The sequence below is a fragment of the Gopherus flavomarginatus genome, chromosome 1 (assembly GCF_025201925.1).
Source record: "Gopherus flavomarginatus isolate rGopFla2 chromosome 1, rGopFla2.mat.asm, whole genome shotgun sequence".
Classification (NCBI taxonomy): domain Eukaryota; kingdom Metazoa; phylum Chordata; order Testudines; family Testudinidae; genus Gopherus; species Gopherus flavomarginatus.
Genome location: NC_066617.1, coordinates 199,791,690 through 199,811,269, shown reverse-complemented (window position 1 = coordinate 199,811,269; position 19,580 = coordinate 199,791,690). Strand labels below are relative to the sequence as shown.

General features: G+C 39.2%; 1 protein-coding gene and 1 long non-coding RNA gene across 6 annotated transcripts in view; one reads left to right on the top strand and one right to left on the bottom strand.

The window, feature by feature from the left end:
- The window catches only part of LOC127055746 (uncharacterized), a 93,124-nt gene that overhangs the window by 30,386 nt on the left and 43,158 nt on the right, over nucleotides 1-19,580 (top strand). The gene's annotated exons all lie outside the window — the stretch shown is intronic.
- BACH1 (BTB domain and CNC homolog 1) overlaps nucleotides 1,447-19,580 on the bottom strand; it is a 41,559-nt gene continuing 23,425 nt past the window's right edge. For all 5 annotated transcript variants that reach the window (XM_050957810.1, XM_050957790.1, XM_050957769.1 and 2 more), the window contains 3 exons: nucleotides 17,734-19,131; nucleotides 15,084-15,290; nucleotides 1,447-4,432 (listed from right to left, as the gene is read on the bottom strand). In XM_050957810.1, the coding sequence (XP_050813767.1) occupies nucleotides 3,974-4,432; nucleotides 15,084-15,290; nucleotides 17,734-19,131 (2,064 nt within the window). In that variant the 3' untranslated portion in view covers nucleotides 1,447-3,973. The remainder of the gene's footprint in view (nucleotides 4,433-15,083; nucleotides 15,291-17,733; nucleotides 19,132-19,580) is intronic.

The window sequence follows — 19,580 nt, the reverse complement described above, 5'->3', positions numbered from 1 at the left end:
GGGCCTGACACAGGTCCTTTGCCAGAAGCCTCTTTCCCTTCCGGTACCACTGGGCTCTTCCTCTTTTGCTGCTTCTTTGGCACCAGTGAGGGTGAACAGTGCTGGGTCGAGCCAAGTGCTGGCAGTGTGCTCTGCATCGATGCCAAAGTGCTCAGCATGGGATCTGAGCAGGATGGCTCCGACACAGGATGAAGCACAGCCTCCATGGGGAGGGCCCTCAAGGGGCTATAAGGGGGAGGGATAGCTCAGTGGTTTGAGCATTGGCCTACTAAACCCAGGGTTGAGAGTTCAATCCTTGAGGGGGCCACTTAGGGAGCTGGGGCAAAAATTAGTACTTGGTCCTGCTAGTGAAGGCAGGGGGCTGGACTTGATGACCTTTCAAGGTCCCTTCCAGTTCTAGAAGATCGGTATATCTCCAGTTATTATTATATTATCCTGCTCCTTTTTGGTTTTAGGGCAGAAATTCATAGAGATTTCTGCACTTGTCCTTCCTATGGGACTCCCCCAAGCACTTCAGAAAACTGTCGTGTGGGTCACTAATCAGCATTGGCCTGTTGCAGGATAAGCATGGTTTGAAGCGGGGAGAGCAAGGCATAGACTCTACCTACCAACTACCCAACACTTAACTTAAAGGCTAAACTATATACAAAGAAAAACAAACAATGGGCTATTTAAGAACTGCTAATGTTCTTGTGATTGTAAGACAAGGTGCTCTGACCAACCATCACGGGCAGTAAGAAGGAACTGAGAGGGCACAGGGTTGGTGGTGCCTATATACCAGAACATGGGCACGGCCCTCAAGGGGGTGCCACAGCTGACCCTATGGATATCACTAAGGCAAAAGTCTCTGACGGCTGTACACGTGGATGCGCTTACACCTGAAATGGAATAGACATGAGCAAGCACTCGAAGAAGAATTCTCTCTTACACTTCAAAATGTAAGTGTAAACTTATATTCCACTATTCAAACTTAAGTAATGGGACTCTCCTTCCTGTAAAAGGGTTGACAGCGGAGCCTCAGGTCATCTGAAATTGGTTTAGAACCTCCAGATGTGGTGAAGATAAAAGTACACTCACTGAAAAAAGTCTGTTTCCTCCAACTGTGTTCAACACAGTTTCAGATGTCTAACAGGACCCAATATTATAATTTTAAAGAACACTGACTCCATCGAACTAGGAATTTAGTAGGTACATCCAATTCATTAGGGTTTTTCCCAAGAACAGCATAGTTAGCCCAGTGACCTAATGAATCAAAGACTATTAAGTACACCCAAATTGCCTTTAAGAAAAAAAGTCTTATCTTAGACAATGAAAAAACAATGAATTTCTTCAATATGTTAAGGATCGTCATGTATTTTTTCCTCCCTCTAACCCCAACAAATAGCAAAATTCATAAGTTATTTTAAAAAGTCCACAGGAAACCCTCAAAACACAGGACACAATGAATTTCAAACTTTTGGGAACTTTATTCCAATTCAGTAATATTTGCTATTATTGAGGAGTTTGTAAACTGTATAAATAATGTTGCTACTGTTTCCAGAGATCAAGCTTAGTAGTATGAAATAAATGAATAATGTATCAGTAAATATTAGTTTCACACTGCAAGAGAGGTACATAAAAAGAAAAGCCTTTTTAGAAAGGACAGTGGCTTTTATTGTATTTTTAGAAAATATTGGATTATGAAAGATACAAAATCAGTTGTAATTATTTCACTTTTTTACACTCTGTATTCCGTTTTACTGATAAGGCTTTACAATATCTTGCCCAACAGATCTAAGTTCAAAATCGAGTATCTCAACTGAAACAAACAATATTTACCTGAGAATTCTATATCATAAAATTGCCATTCATTCTTAACTTTAGCAAGTTGATGATGTAGCCTATAGAAGTCCACATGCAACCTGTAGGTCTATTGTATTAAATAATTAATTTATTTAGAAGCAGCTGGTTAGGTAATAAACTACCCCAAACTTTTCAAACCAGGCTGGTATTAGAAAATGTTTAAGTTTAAGCACACAGGATGAATTTCACCATACTGCACACAAACCAGAGCTGCTGGTTTTGCATTGGGAATCCTGGGGGCTTGTGGGATAGAATTCAGACACCAACCTGTGAACAGGTGGCAGCAATGTAGCACAGCACCTCTGTGGCTGCTCTTCTAGCCCTAGAACTTAAGTAGTGGTCACTGCTGACCCCCAGTCCCAACAGTTGGTGTTTTGGGCCACTGGATATGTGCAAGACCCTGGCCAGCCCCCTCTCTATGAATGCTCCACCCCCACATAGCCCAAACAAAGGTCTTTAAAAATATATATAATTCCTATTGATACAAATTTGACTATGAAGTTGCAAGCCCACGATTTAGTCTCAATTCATTGTATTATGCCATTTTAGAATATCACCCACTTTAGAATGTTACATAAAGGGCCCTAAGTTGTTAATGTAAGTAGAAAAATGTGGTGGCAAAACTCATCAATCATGGGGCATTGGGATAAGAGGGCTAGTGGGTTGCTGGAGAAGAGAATGTGATCCTCATAAGTCACAATATATAAATGCTAGTCATTTAAAAAAAAAGTCTCTTCTCAATAATCTGAAGGGAAACCAGGAGAACCCACATCAAGTTGTATTGGAGTAGCATTTTTTAAAAAGTTCAGTTATTTTAAGCTTGCGTATATCACAATGCTATGCAACATTAATATAAATTCTTTGTCCTGAAAAAACAGAAATGTCACTGTAGATCTAAATGAACGTGAAATCACTTGGATATGAGGTAGTGTATTTACTTGTATTACATCTGGTTATTAGAAGTACTGCTGAGATTTGTCAACTCTTTTATATTTGGCCAATGGTTCACAATACACTTTTATAATATAAATCTTATTAATGCTAAATTACCTATAGAGAGAGAGCTAAAACCAAGCACCTTATCAGAAAGAGTTATGTTTTAGTATCCTGGAGGAAAAAATTCTGTTTCACCATAAAATAAGATAAACGTTCAAAGCCAATATTTACAGTCACAATTGGAAAAAAGATGATCTTCCATACATGCACACAAAGATAAAAAATTTAATGTACATTGAGGTAGAAAATGAAGAATTCCATTGGCTTGTACAAGGTTCTTCTATGTTTTGTTATGTAAACTAAAAGTATTTTTTTCTATTGTGAAGTTTGGTACTTAAGATGTCTGGTTTCAGAACAGCAGCTAAGCAATGAAGGATTATTTGTACACAATTTGCCTCTAACACAAGGCAAAAAAACCTACAGCAGGGATTATTTCCCCCCCTCATTTGTCTTATTTTAAAGATTGGGTTTATTCTTTACATAATAAGTAATGAACAAAACCCAACTGGCTCATTTTCTTTGTATACTTTGTACAAGGTTAGAATTGAAGTACAAGACATTGAAAATGCACTGAAAGTTATGTTCACCCATAAAGGTATCCTGATTAAAAGTTATTTTCAAACATCTTCACTGGTCCCAAAGATTGTAACATGTATAAGCAAGTCTTAGTCTTTCAAAATACTTTGTTTTCTGACCCTCATATGAGACATTTTACAAGGAAGCACAAGATCATCTGCAAGCAAGTCATTGTACAACAAGAATAGATTTTTGAAAGAGCATCTGGGGCTGAGATGCCATAAAATCAGAGAAGTAGTTCTAGTACTCCACTAGTCACCATGATGCTGGTATCCTAATCCATCTAGAAGTAATCCCATTTGTTTGCACTAAAGGGCTGAGCTCTCGTACAAGCTTTTAGAGATGGACACATTTCTTAAGAGTGATGTAAAAAATTATGCCCCAAAATTACATAAAACAAACCCAAAGGTCTGCTGAGTAATGTAGATGGACAGATACTAGTTAATGCACTTGCAAAATATAAAGTTTTGCCTTTCCCTTCACTTAAGGCATTTTATAATAATGCTGAAACCCTTATTTTAAATCTCATATGGTTGAGGTTGGCAATCACAAAACAGACTTATTCATCTGTAGTGCATTTGTCAGTCATCTGCTGACAGAAATCTGTGATACCACCACCCTGTCCGCAGTGTTCCACAAGTAAAGTTTTCTCTGATGTTTTCATAGAAACCGGACGTAGTTCCTGCACTTCATTATAAGCGGTATCAGATGAGCCTCTTATATTTGGATAGCAAGAACTCTGTTCACAGGCCGATACAGCACCTGAAAGCCCAGCTGGTAATTCTATACACAATGGGATCACAGGCTTGCTATCAGGAGCTGTTCGTTCTCTCTCAGAAACTAAAAGTGAAAGTGGACAATCCAAGGTGGAATACTTTGCAAGTATCTGTATTTGCTCAGGACTCAATGCTGCTTCCTTACATACTTGCTGGCAAAGTCCAGTCAGATTCTGTTTTGTCTCTCCCAACGTTGATAAGATGTGATCTCGCTCCTTTAGCAAGCTCGCCTTTTCATTTTGCTGCAAAAAGACACATGGTTATTGACTCTGTACATTTTAGTGCTCCGAAATTCAAAGTATAGTTCTAGTCTTCACCAAAGCTGAAACAAATTCTGAATCCAACAGATGTATATTTTATTTACTTTGAAAAAGATAACACTTTAAAATGATGATAAAACACAAACACACTCAAATGTAGCTTTTTTGCAAAGAGTTGATTTTGATTTGAACTGTGCAAAACTCCATCTTTTTACATTTAAATAAAAACTATTTTCATCTGAACAGAATGCTGAAGTTTCAAAAGCGATGCTAGGACAATGTGTGAAAGTTATCCATTCTCAAAAAATTCCACTTTTTCTGAAAAACATTTTTCAGGCTTATGGAATTTAATCTTTTAGATAAATCCAAAACAATGAAGTTCTGAGGTCATTCATTGGAACTATTTTGCACAGTTCTACTTATCAAATTCCTCTATAGATGTTCTGAAGAGTGGTCATGCGGAGACTGAACTATGAAAAAAGCCTTGCAAATGAAGAATTCCATCCTTATACGATTTATGCCATCACCATAGTGATTCCTCAAATGCTATTTGTGAGGCAGCACTAATTTTAATTTATTCTTGTACAAATGTTTTAAGATCTCAAAACTGGACAGCAGAAAAATTAAGGTTTTACTTGAAACACAGAACCCACAGGTGAAAGAAGCTAATTCTTATTCAACATATTGCATATGCATGCCAAAATTAGTCATCAATATGGTCCTGTAATTAAGATACCATGTTTTAGGCAATTACTACAGGATCAAATAAGGTCTAAGTAGTTACATTAATAAACATTTAATACCAGACACTATACTCTCATTGAGGCCAGTATTCCAAGAGTTAAGATTAAATCCAGATTTCACACAGTTCTGTGTACCCCTGTGGTATTATACCTCTCCTTCCACTTTGTGTAAGTAAATGTTTCTGAACTGGGGAATGTATATCTTCTTCCTTGCCATTTCCCTTTTCAGGGCTGGTGACTTCTATAGCCTTTGTGACTGTTGTGCAAATGGAACTGGAAAAATATGTAGTGAGCATAGGTGGATAAAGCAGAGCACTTTGTAATCCTAACCAAAATATCCTGAAAACCTGTCAGTCTAGATAGTTTCAAAATACTGTCTGGAATGTTGTAACAACTATGGAGAACTTAAACAGAGGGTGAAGTAATAATGGACATGACGAGACTGGTACTATTTCTGTTGCTATACCTAAGTACAGAAAATACACTGCTGAAATAGTACATTATGTGAGGATACCGGTTAAACATTTGGGTTATTGTATTTATTCGCTGACCATCAAGAAGCGTGCTAGGTTGTCAGACAGACACAAAGAAGAATGTCCCTGCTTTGAAGAGCTTACAAGCTAATTACATACATAATTCAAGAATGAATTTACAAAAACTGGGAGACTGAAAGGAAGACAACGGTTGTTGTAGAAGATAAAATGGTTACAAACCTGTTGAGTAACTAGTGTTCTTTGAGGTGTGTTGCACATGTCCATTCCACTTCACATGTGCACACTAGAGTGACAAAGCAGGAGATCTTTCTCCCATAGTGGTACATTTTGGGGCAGCATGTGCGCATTCTGCATGGTTATGCAGCAAACCTCTTTGAAAGAGGACTGATCAAAGTGCATTGATGAACTGTTAATGCCAATCAGCAGGGTCCACAAGGACAATTAGTCCACAGCAGGCTAGCGCAAAGTAGATTCACACCGCAGCTTACCACAAACTAAACATTCATATAGACAAGCCCTTAGCAATATCATAGCACAGATGAATACTGAAGGAGCTTTAGAAGGAGTTCATCTGCAGAGACCAGTTGCCCCTTTATTCTGTCAGCCAAGGATGAATAATTGCAAAGATAGACTAAAATAGCCTTTTATCTGGACAGAACTAGATAACGCCCTATGGATATCCAAAGTATAGGAGTTTTTCATTTTTATGACTGAGGTTTTGGGAAAAAAGTTGGTAAGTGTATGTAGGCTGAATTCAATGAAAATCCAACATCATTTAAGTGAGAAATTTAGGGTGTGGATACTTAGGGTGTGGATACAAATTAACTTTTTCTGTATAGAACATCATTTAAGGATGGCCAGCAACCAAAGCTTGAAGTTCTGTTACTCTCCTGGCCGAAGTAACAGCCTCCAGCAATGCTACCTTCACTGAGAAATGAAAAAAGGAACACAGCTATAAGCTCAAAAGGTGGGCCTACTAACACTGACACACCCAAATTTAGATCCCAAGATGGCGTGGAGCCTCTAAATAGGAGGGAAAAGTCTGTCCAATTTTTTCAGAGCCATAGGGGGTTGGAAAGCACCAGATCTTCCTTCTCTACAGGAGGATGGAATACAGAGACAGGTACCAAGTGAACTCTCAGACAACTGACAAGAGACCTTTTTCATTAGGTAAAGCAGGTGAACCAGAATAAACTGTAAGGGAGGCACTTCTCCTTTACAGGCTCTCTGTTGGGACTACACAGAAAACCTTTTTCATTTCCTCAGGTAAGTATACCTGGTGGAAGGTGTCCCACTGTATTTAAGAGAATGTTCTGAACACCAAAGGAACAAACAACTTCCTGGGGAATTAACCACTGAGCATCCAAGTAGCCATGGGGTAGACTGAGAGGGTTTGGATATAGTGTCTGGCCATAGTTCTATGAAACTAATGGCTAAGACCTGGGGGATAGATACGCGATATGAATCTGAGAGATTCAATGGGACCAAGAACCAAGGAGGTGCTACCAAAATTAGAATAGCATGATCCTGTCAGAGTTTGCACAATACTTTGGTACCATGGGGATGGAGGAAGAAGTATACAGACGTTGTCCCCTCCAGGACAGTAGGAAGGCATCTGATAAAGGTTGTGACCAGAGAAGGTGACACTGCCTGTTCTGTTCGATGACAAAAGGGGTCTATTGCTGGCCTTCTCCAAGTCTGAAAAATGCATTTTACATCATGTCAGGTTTGAAGGACCATCTGGTAAATTCTATCACAGCCAGAGTGTATTTAGAACCACTTTTATGAATTTGATTCTCTGCACAGTGAGAAGAATGGACTTGTCCTTATTTATCAACAGGATCACAGAACAAAAGAAAGTCATAAAAAAAAATCCAATCTATCTCCATTTGCTGGCTGGGTTGACCAGCCATTTGTGCAGATAATGGGTACACTTAGACACCCACTTTTCTGAAATGTGCCTCAACCACTGTCATGCACTTTGTGAAGACCTGAGGTGCTGACAACAGGCTGAAAGGAAGGTCCATAAAGTGATAATCAACATCTGCTACAATGAACCATAAAAGCCTCTTGTGGCTCTGGTGAATGGTCACATGGAAGTAGACATCCTTTAACTAGAGAGCAGCAAACTAATCACTGGGGCCTAGGGATGGGACAATAGATGCTAGGGTAAACATACAAACTTTTTGTTTAAATGTATCTGTTGAGATTTTGCAAATCTGTTATAGGCGTGAGGCCTCCCTTCAATTTTGGAATGAGAAAACATGATAGAATCCCTTCCCCCAGTGTTGAGGAGGTAGTTCTCTTATGGCCCGTAACTATAAACGGAGACTGAACTTCTTGAATTAGAGTGAGAATGGCCCCTGAAGAGAGACTGGGGATGTGGTGGGTACAGTTCTAAAGTGCTTAGTAACCATCTATCTGTTGTAATAGGGGTCCAGTCAATTACTTAGAATGTGCAACAACTTGAAGCCAAAAGGAGGGGAACATCAGAGTGGTACATTGTCCTTGTCTAAGGAGTCAAAATAGACTGTTTAGTGCTACATAATACAGATTGTTTGCATGTAGCAGAGATCTCCTCCTTTGAGTCCTATGACATCACCTAGATTGGTCCAGATGTCTTGCTGGATACAATTGGTACATCTCTGCTGGACTTGAGACTAGAACTGCTCTCTCTTACAGCATGGAGTATAAATGCCCAAAGCCTTTAGGATTGCCTTAGAATCTTTAAGAGAATGCAGAGTTTCATCTGTTTTCTCTGAAAATAAATCTGAGTCTTCAAAGGGCAAATCCTCAGTTGTTTGCTGGACTTTGGGGAGGAATGCCAGATGACTGCAAACAAGAAACACGGCGCTCAGTGATTGCCATTGCCATTATTAGAACTGCTGAATTCACGTTGTCTGTTACAGCCTGTAATGACAGGTTTTTTTGCTATCCCCTCACTAACGAGCTCTGTACGCCTCTTTAGCATTTAACAACTTTAGGTCTAAGTGGGATTCCATAACACAGTTTGAGGATGTCAGTTTGATTCTAAATTGCAATCTCGACAATGAAAACCTCTCCCCCAAACTAATTCAGTTTCTTTGAATCTTTGTCTTTGGGAGTAGATTTAGGTCACCCTTGTCTCACCTTTTTATTCATGGCTATCGTGACCAAAAATTCTACATTTGGGTGCAAATAAAAGCACTCATATCTCTGGGAACGAACTTGGAACCTCTTCAGTCCTTTTGGCAATGAGTGTCAGACAAGGGGGAGGAGGGGAGGGATTGCCAAAAGGATTTTGGTAGGTTCCAACACAGCCTCATTAACAGGTAAAGTCACTGGAGCAGACCCTGTATTCCCAACAGAGGAGGCTACGCTTTTTGTAAGTTCCTAGTACATCTTATGAATGTCAGGAATTGGAAAAGATGATTCAGAGACAGTGGCATCATCGGGGAACAATGAGGAAGTGTTGAATGGGGGCACTGTAAAGTCCACCTGTTCTATCTGCTGAAGTGCTATACCAAAAGGAGTGTAGGAGCTGGATTTTATAACGTATGATTTGATTTCATCCTGTCAGCCCCCCTTTTTGAATAGCAGAAAGGAATGACAGACCAGAACAATCCTTATGACTGATTATGGTCACCCTTTTGTTTTAGGACAAGTTATAATGTCTACTATGGTTTCCAATAGGTATTACAAATTAGGCACTCTAGTTAAATATACATTTCTTTGTTTTAAGGTTAAGTAAGAGACAGGATTCTCTATTGTGTCTATGTTAAGCACATTAGAAAAACATTGAAGGCCCAAGTCTCAATGTAAATTGTCTTGGTTATTGATTGTAAAATTTATCAAGGTTTAATTTGCAATGCCTTTTTGCTCGATATAAAATACTACTGTTTGTATTCTCAATCTGTTTTTATGAATGAGGAATATATGCATCAGGAAAAGAAAAGGTGTGAGGGCCATTGTTATAGCCAGATGGTCAAGAAAGAAGGAGTGAAGAAACTTAAAGGACATCAAGGAATCATCAATACGCAGTCATAATGAAGGGCAGATTAAGGACCCTGAGGTGAAGGCTGGCACCTCTAAGGACAATTGATTAAATTGGAACAAAGAACAGGATGACCCTCTCGGAGGTGTATTGGAATGTTTACACCAATTAAGTAGTAACTGGTCACAAACGGACACGGCAAAATCCATAGACTTCAACAGAGAAAAAAACACCTATAAGAACAGAGTGCTTGGCAAGATGAACCCAAAGTCCCACAGCCACACTCCAGGAGCATCTGATCGTGACCGACAAGAGCCCAGCTCCACACTCGTGCTCAATCTAACTGGCCATTAGACTGAGTCGAGCTACAACAGACTGGTAATTATGATTGGCAGGACTATGTGTATGTGTGGGTATGAGTGTGTGACTGAAAAGCATATGCTAACTGTTGTATTTTCAATAAATGCTATGTATTTACCTTCCTCCATAAAGATCCTGTGTGCTTTATATGAGCATAATCAATAACCAAGACAATTTACATTGAGACCCAGGCCTTCAATGTTTCTCTAATCTACTTAACATAGACAATAGAGAATCCTGTCTCTTACTTACTAAACCTTAAAACAAACAAACGTATATTTAAACTAGACTGCCTAATTTGTAATACGTACAGGAAACCATAGTAGATATTATAATTTATCCTAAAACAAAAAGGTGACCATAATCAGTCATAAGGATTGTTCTGGTCTGTCATTCCTTTCTGCTATTCAAAAAGGGGGGCTGACAGGATGCAATCAAATCATACATTAATTCCCATAGCACATTATAAAATCCAGCTCCTAGAGGAACAGGCATTGGAGGAATAAGATCACCTGCTTGCTGGGTATTTGGATCACTACTGGGTAGAGAACAGTGCCTTGATGGTAACAGCATAGAGTTTGGAGGAACCCCAAAAGGTTCCAGAAGGGCCAATGCTGTACATGATATGGTATTTGGGCCAAGCCCCGAAGTATCCCCTCCTAGGACCTGCTATTACATAAATGAGAGTGCTAAGACCAAGGATAAATGAGGAGAAGCATATGACCTTCTGTGATGGGATCCCCAAAGGTAAGAATCCACCCTAAGAGTAAGCATAATCTGAAGGCCAATGTGATGCAACACTGGACAGCAGTCCTGCTGAAGATTTTGTACATCTGCTCTATTAAGAGCATCTGGTCACTATGGTATCAACAAGTGCCTGGTCTCTAGTGGTATTGAATGAGTAAATGTTGAGGAGATCCCAGTACCAGAGCTTGTGTAGCAGGAATAATTGGTATCTGATTCATCTTGCATCAATGGTGAGTCTGGCACAGACAGGCAAAAGTGGTCCTGGTTGCCATGTATGCTTCAGGTGTCATCAGTATCAAGGGCATAAGATGCATTGTAGGTGAAGTTGATGTCACAAAAGGTCTGGAAATGGATGGAGTCTCAACAGTAACACATTATATGCTGGAGTCAGTGGCTCTACATTGCTAAAATACAAATGGAATATAAGGGAGCACATAGCTGGAGCTGGCTGTCTTCTTGTGTGATTCTGTTGATCATCTAGCCCTTGAAGATTAAGAGGGCTTTTTCTGGCTAAAAGAGATCAAAGTACTCTACTTCTGCTGCATGTGCAGTACTGGAGATGGACAATGGCAACGGCAACGAGGAGATGCCACCAAGCGTAGTGGTGCGCTCTGGGATCAGTAGAGTCTGGACCTCCATGTACGGAGCAGCAGGATTCTATGTGTGTGTGTGCATGCAAAGCTGCTTCCGGCAAGAAATGTCAAAGCTGAACTTCTCTCAACTCTTAATTCTGGTCTTAAACCACCTACAGATAGGGCACTTATGCATCACGTGTCTGTCTCCCAAAACATTTTAAACTGTGAGAGTGGGGACTGCTGATTGGCATAGATTTGTTACAGCAAGAATAGCAGTGAAACCCTGGGGACTTAAGCATGCCCCAGTACCAAGCTTAAAGCTCGAAGGAAACAACAATTTTTTTTAAAATGTACCATTAATTAGAATTATGCTAAAACTACCTATGTACTACTACTACTACTACTACTACTACAACATTCAGAAAAACTCTCTCTAAAGAGAAAGTGGGTAAGACCATGACTAGCTCACACATGGTCTGAATGCTGACCATAGGCAGCGAGAAGGAACTAGAAGGAGCATGGGTGTTGAGGGATCTGTGCCCCTTGATACCGTTGCCTAGCAGATTGTCATGGGCACATGCACAACCCCAATAAGTTCCAGTGTAGGAAAAATATCTCCAGCTTCAGTGCACTTGTATTCACACACAAAGTGCAATGGACATTTGCAAGCACTTGAAGAAAAATGCAGTTATTCAATTTACATGCACATTCATATGCTATGGAGGGCTTAGATAATTTTAAAATGCTTGTGGATTTTTTGTTCATTTTGTACTAAATCGTGACTGTTTTACAGGCTTTTAAGATGGATGGTGGAAGTGGAGGACATTAGGGTAGGAGAGGCTCAAGAAACTGACATGGAGGTGGCAAGGAATGACTGACGAGACAATTAGGATGAGGGGAGGTCACAGAGGAGGATAACAAGAAAGACTGTAGAGGCAGGAAAGAGCAACGTTAAATGAAGCAGATAGCAGTAAAATAAAGTTGTGATTAACCTGGAATTCTCCAGATTGCAGAGATGGACTAGGCTACAGGCAGGGGGCTATGTAGATTAAACAAGCGTAAGACTTAGTGGTGCAATATAATCAATTGATGCAGCTTCAAACAAATGAATCTCTCAAAAAAAAAAAAAATCAAAAACCACCCACACACAGACTACAAAAACCCTCTTTATCCACAAGCTCACTGTGCTACATTGACTCCTTCATTCATAAACAATTTTAACATATTTTTAAGTTTTACTTCCATATTCTCTCCTTTCCTCCAAGCTTTCCTTTTGCAACAGAGCTTCAAACAGCAACCTTCACTACTATCTCCCTGAGAAAACCGATGATCTCTTTAGTGGCACTTTGCAGGGAAGCAGTTTCTGCCAGTCTTTCCCACCTCAGCTAATCAGTATCAGTGCTTTGCTACCCCACTTCCAGTAGTCAGCAGAGGCAAAGCTGGCAGTAGCTGTTGCTTCCTTTCTGAAGTCAATACATATACACGCATCTTGCGTATGCCAAGGCACTTCGTTGCATATTGTATTGGTAAACTGATGTGGACTGTTGCTTAGTAAACCCTAGATCTCCAGAAAATATTTCCAGTTAAGGTATTTTTCAATCTACAGTGAATACTAATTATTGGATATAACCATTGATTTTGGGTGCCCAATTTGAGGTGCATAGGACCCAATTCTCCTTGTCCCCACCAAGTACTTAGCATTATACAGCATTTTTAGTGTCCAAAGCACAGGTCCTGTTGACTTCAGGTGCAGCTGTGAGTACTCAGCACTTATGTAAAATCAGACTCTAGGGTCTCAAATTGGGCATCCAGAAAACAAGGTACACTAAATTAGTGATCATCTGTGGAAATATGGTTGAAGTGACTTGCCTAGCATCACATACAAACTCTGTGGAACAGGCAGGGATAGAAATCAGTTCCCCAGGGTGGCATTCAACTGCCTGAATCACGAGACTGCCCTTTCTCTTCCCGAAGCCTCAGACCTCATTTACCACACACCCACCAACTTCTGCCACAAACGAAAGAGGGATCCTACAAACAACAGTCTCATTCACTGAACTGTACTGAATGAGGCAGGGGTCCTGTAGAAAAGACAGCAAATGACCACAAACAAATCTCCTGCTCCTACTGAGTCCTGGGCCGGAAGGTTTTACAAATATGGTACTTGTTCTTCATGTGTTCCTCCAAGCACTTGAGGCAGCTGCTATGGGGGTCATTTACAGGCACAGGTCTGTTACAGTCCACGTAGGGCTTATCCCAGGAGACTTGGGCATGTCCCACCTGGGGTGAAGTCCCCGCTGAGACCAACTCCTAACTACACGTAGCTACTTAGCAATAACTACTATAAACAAAATATTTATAAAGCCTTAAGGCTCTAAGTCAGTAGAAATTAAACTGCTAGCCCTTCTAATGAAAGGAAAGGTGCTCTGACTAACCACCACAGGTGGTGAGAAGGAACTGAGAGGGTGCAGGGCCAGCAGTAAATACAGTGCTATTTTACAAAAACATTGTGTAATAGATTTGTCCTTGAATAAGTAAGATTAAGTCCATTTACAACATGCAAACACTCTAGCTCTGTACGCTATTAGCTCTATACTGATTTGCAGTGAAATTATGGCAAATATTCAATGCCTGCTTTGCCAGACATATCAAGTATTTTGTGAGTGGCTGCCTTTCCTAAATTAATCCTACAAATGCAGAATGTGTAGGCCAAGTTCAGCATCCTTCTGAGATTTGGCTTGATTAACAGCTCATTTAGGTTACAACGATCAAATTCTTTCCAGGTTTAGCTGCTACTAGCATTCCTCCCTCAAACATTTCAAAGTCCACACTCTGGATCCTCTCCTATCTCCCTTATATTTACTTGGGAAACAGGTCACCTGCCCAAGGTCAACCTGCTAAAAAGGTGGGGATTTCTCAGGCAAACACTGCCAGCTTGTTGCAAATTATTCTACATTATGGTTTAATTTAAAAATGTATATGAACATTAAAAAGTTACAATGGCCTTTTCCATTTAGTCAATCTTTTTCAAGATATGGCAAGTGAAACTGAAAAATATTTATTACTTTTACAATTTGAAGTCAGAACTGAAGGGAAAGGGAAAGGAACAAGAAACTAGCTACAGTAAAGAGTATCACAACTTACGAATTATTCCATACAAAAATTCTCAGCAACTTCATTACACAGACTGTGAATTACTGTTTTGGGACATAACTAACTACATAGGAACACATATGTCCTTGTCTTATTGTCATGGGACCAAAAAAAGTAAAGTCACCTGTAATTTGTTTTTTTAAATCGTTTAACAAACATGCTTCCTCAAGGAAGCCTATAAACAATTTCTACTCCTCCCAAACAAACATTAAAATAGATTACAGAAAATATGGATCACAAATCCAAACAAAAATTACAGTACAAACAAGGCGTATGCTAAATACCACCACTTTCAGTTTTGGTGCTACCCAGCTATATAGTGTCTATTTAGACTGTAACTTTAAAGACAATATACCCCATTTTGATCTATATGGTGCCTACTATTTTATTTTACAGAGTATCAGTACAGCAACATTAAATTACTGTAGGAAAGTGCTGTATGCGAACAAAACTTTCAATGTTGAGTGCCTAACTTTAGGCAGCTAAAAACACACTTACGCCACATTTGACCAAGCTGTCTGACCCAAAAAACCCAAAACCTAATTTGAGGGATGAGTCTGATTTTGTTAAGAAATTTTCTATACATACCAGTTTTTCAATTTCAGATTCAAGATTCTGTATGCAGTCAAGTTTTCTCTTACGACAGCGCTGTGCAGCAATTCTATTTTTACTTCGCCTTCGGATATCATGGATACAATCCAGCTGTTCAGGAGTCAATTTGTGCATTTTCAGAAATGACTGAAAGTCATTTCTAGAAAGTGAAATGATCCTTTGTGAATTAAATGGCAGTTTTACCTAAAATATAAAATATAGTTTTGAACCAAGGAGGAAACTGATACAAGCAAAATTAAAAATCAGCTAAACTGGAGGGGTTTCTTGAAATTAATAAAACATTTATAAAAAGCAACTTAATTGAAAGAACATGAGCAGAACTAGAACACCAATATTAACCAGAGAGGCAAAAGCAATCTGTCATCACATTTGCATAGTCACATTGATAAAATCCCAGGATTTCAGGCAGATATTTTGATAGAGTCCAGTAGATCTAATCCAAGGACTTTGCTCATTTAATTTCACATTTTCCAAAAAGGAATATTCCAAAAAAAAAAAAATAAAAAATAAAAAAAAAATAAAAAAAAAAAAAAAATCTACTCCTGTGCAGTGGATCACAACACACCAGGTATTAGTCAGTGCAATGGTTCTCAACCTTTCTGGGCTCAGTACTCATTTGTAAATGTTTATGGTATGTCACAACCCAATAAATAGTCTGGGGTGAAGGCCCTGGGGTGATTTCTGTTGGGTTCTGCCCAGCACTGATCCCACAGTGGTAGCTCCTACGCTGTGGGGCTAGCTAGGCTTGGCTCCCGGTGATGCAAACCTCCAGGGTTGCAGCGCCACACAAGTTTGGCCACACCCACATGACTGGACCAAACTGGAGTTGTGACCTGGCTCACTGAGTTGCAGTGCCACTCACTCAAATTTGGCCTACTCAGATTCAGTCATCATAGCTAGGCCAAATCTGAGTGCCCATCCATCCTTGTGGGACAGAAGCCATAGGAGCCACCAAGCAACCCTTTGAAACATTTTGGCAACCCAATTTTGGGTCCCAAACCACAGGTTGAGAGATCTTGAGTTAGTGTGTAAGACCTTCTAGAGGCATCTCCCAGCACAGTCTGAATTTTCCCCTAAACCATTAGCAATATATAATATTGCATATATATTTTACACAAATACATATCTATAAATGTGTATTAAATTGTTTCTATTGTAAGGGTAACTCCTGTATTTAGGTTGCTTAACACTTTCCATTATTATATATAGAATTGAGCCTCCTCCCCACTATGCATGCTTGAGCTTTGGGGACAGCAGCTGCCACAAATATGCACACATACAAACATTATAAGGCCTGTCACGAATGTTTGGTTCATGTTGAAAGCCATCTTTATTTTTCAAATGCAATATTTATATTTTAAAGTAAGCTATTAAGAGAATATATGTAGACTTAATAAAAAATAAAAATGTCAAAAATATTATCAGCTTACTTTCACCTAAAGAACTGAATACAGGGAGGGAGTCTTTCAACAGGTTTCTACTGCTTCCACCAGAGACATCACTAACACTAAAGAATTGGATGGAATGCTGCTCCAGACAATAATGCTATTTACCATTCCATGAATTTAAGGAATGGGCCAACTTCAACACTGGAGTTAGCTAGCAGTTTCCCACTTACGTTCAGTGCAAGTTTTGCACTGCTTATTTTGGGGGCTGAATCTGTTCTTAAAGCCTGAAAGGTAAAACACTTCTTTAGAGTAATGAAGAGTTCTACATCACGGCACTTTAGAATTTCCATTTTTCTACATAGTCTGTGGAAATTGATTACTTACAATATTCAATTGAAGGTAAAAGTTCTACCATATGAACAAAAAAACCAATGCATTGAGAAGGATGGGAAAAAAAGAAAAGAAAGAACAGGAAAAACAAGAGTGCTTCACTTTATCACAAAAACAAGCACTAAGCAATTTCTGCAGTTGAAGAAACAGACAAATATAGAATCAAAGCTGCAGAAGCAAGTGCAGTATAAAAGTAGTTTGGAATTACACAGAGTACAGCTGGACAAAAACCACAATTTCCCCACTCCTACCCCCTTCCAAAAAAATATTTGCCACCAGATTGCAAGAAAAATCCAAGATTTCTAAGTTTCCAGTGGAATGAAAATTCAAAAAAGTTTTTAATATCAAACATTTTGTTTTGGCAATACTTAATCATTTTGACATTTATAGTATATTTTAAAATGTATTTCATTTAAGTCAAAACAATTCAATATCAAACAGCTGGAAAAGTAATTTCAATTTTTTCCCCATTGAAAATTTTGTCAAAAAAAATTCACACAAAATATTCAATTTTAACTAAACTGCATATTTGATAGAAAATTTTCCTTAGAAAATTATGCAATTAGCTCTAATACCAACATGTCTCCTCTCATCTTGCACTTTCCACACACTTCATAGACATTATGAATTTCAATAAACCTCCTTCAACAACATAATTATTTAAAAATTGCTAACTGTATTACAACAGATCTTCCGACAATTTTAGATGGAGAAATAAAATGGTACTTTCCCCCTAGAGTTTTGAAACCAAGCAAGAAAACTGTCTGGAACTAATTGGGTCTAGAATTAGATTTCAGAAAGGAGCAGACAGATGTATGGAAACAAAAATATAGCCAGATCATCCTCACCTCACATTCCTGTTCTCTTGCTGAACAGGACTCACTGTCTCCCTCAGTGTCAGTTTCAGAGTCTTCTCCCAAACTTATCACACAAGTATATGAACATTGTTCTTGTTGCGGTTCCTGGATATAATCTCCACTATTTATCTCTGGGCTGTTTGAGCATATTTCAGTACCAAGGTTACTTATAAATGGGCAGTTGACAGAGTTCAGAGTTGTAAAAGTTCTTTGAGAACAAGGTTCAGGGCTCTCATTGAGACTGATACCTAACCATGGGCACTCTGATTTTTTTCCTGAATATATTGGTTCTGAGCATTCTTTTGCTGTTGCAGATGACAAACGCATTTGACAAGCAGTCTCTGTATTGTAAATGTCACTCCAGAAACCTTTGGCTAGGTGTTCGGCTACCTCTCTCTCCACGCTGCTTCGGTCACTAGTTGATGTAATGCTTATGTCTTCTCTAGCGCACAAATCAGACTTCAAAAGCAAATCATCTTGATTTTCACTGATTGGTTTATCATTCCTAACAACAGTACCTGTCACAGTTTTTTCAGCTACAACTGTGTTTTGCATACCACTGAAATTCAAGTTGCTGTATTGCTCATATGGGCCTAGAAAAGGCGCAGAATAAAGTTCATGAGGTGCAACAGAAGAGTTTTGGGGAAGAGAAACAGCATCTGTATTCTCTATAGGACATGAGATACTCTGAGACACAGACTCTCTCATCAATTCCTCTTCTTTCTCCCCACCTTTCTCCCCCTCTTCCATTTCTACCTGAGTCTCTTCACATTGCGAGACCAGCTGCACAGCTGTGCACTCCTGAGCTTTATGTATGGCATCATTAAATGATTCACTCTGATGAACGGATGTAGCTGATGTTACCTGATTATCTTTAATACTGCAGAGATTGGTTCCAGTATGGACTTTGTCACTCCCAAAAGCTTTCTGGAACTTCCTATATTTTGGGCATAGGGAAAACAAGCCAGAAACATTATCTTTTTCTAAATATGCAGGATCGCATGTTTGACTGGTATTATCTTGGAGATGAGGACATACTTTTGCATTTTCTTCACCTTCGTTGAGCTTTGAATTAGGAGTTGCAGTGTATTCAGCTTCCAACAATTCCTCCACTTCGTCATCTATTTCCAGGTTCCCATCATCCACAAGGGAAATGTTAACATTTGCTTTCTCACAGCGTGAGGTACAACATTTCTTTCTAGGGCATTCCTGCTGGTCTGCTTTACAGTCCAAAAACTTGAATTTGAGAAACTGAAAGCAAGATTCCTCAATATCATATACTCCCAAAAACTTTGCACACTTGCAAACTTCGGACACATTGTCTTTATTTAAAATAAGTTTGGCAGTATATGCAAACTGAAGCAAAGGAGCAAATCCTTTAAGTGTCACCTGTTTGGTTTAAAAAAAAAAAAGAAAAGAAAAGAAAAAGAAAAGAAAAAACAAACAAACAAACAAACGTTAGTATGGCTCATTTCTCGTTAGGCTGAGACTTGACACAAACCACAGTCCTGTCACTCTTATACAAGAAGTCAGTATGAAACGGACTCAAATCTTCCCCACCCACTGACATGGGAGCTGCTTATCCTAGTCCTACAACTGTTTGCTGACAAAGTTTTGATGTCTGGTCTGCCTGGGCTTAAGACAGATAATGGGTCCCCCATCACAGGAACATTCCCTGCTCAGTCAGGTCAAACAGGAATCAATGAACAAACAGATCCAGCCCTGTGGGGAAATGGTGAGCAGAAATGAGGAAAGGAGAGAAGGTAGTTTTCCTTAAAAAGAAATTAACCAAGAGTTATATCTAGCCAAGGTCCCTCAAAAAATCCATCTTTTGACAT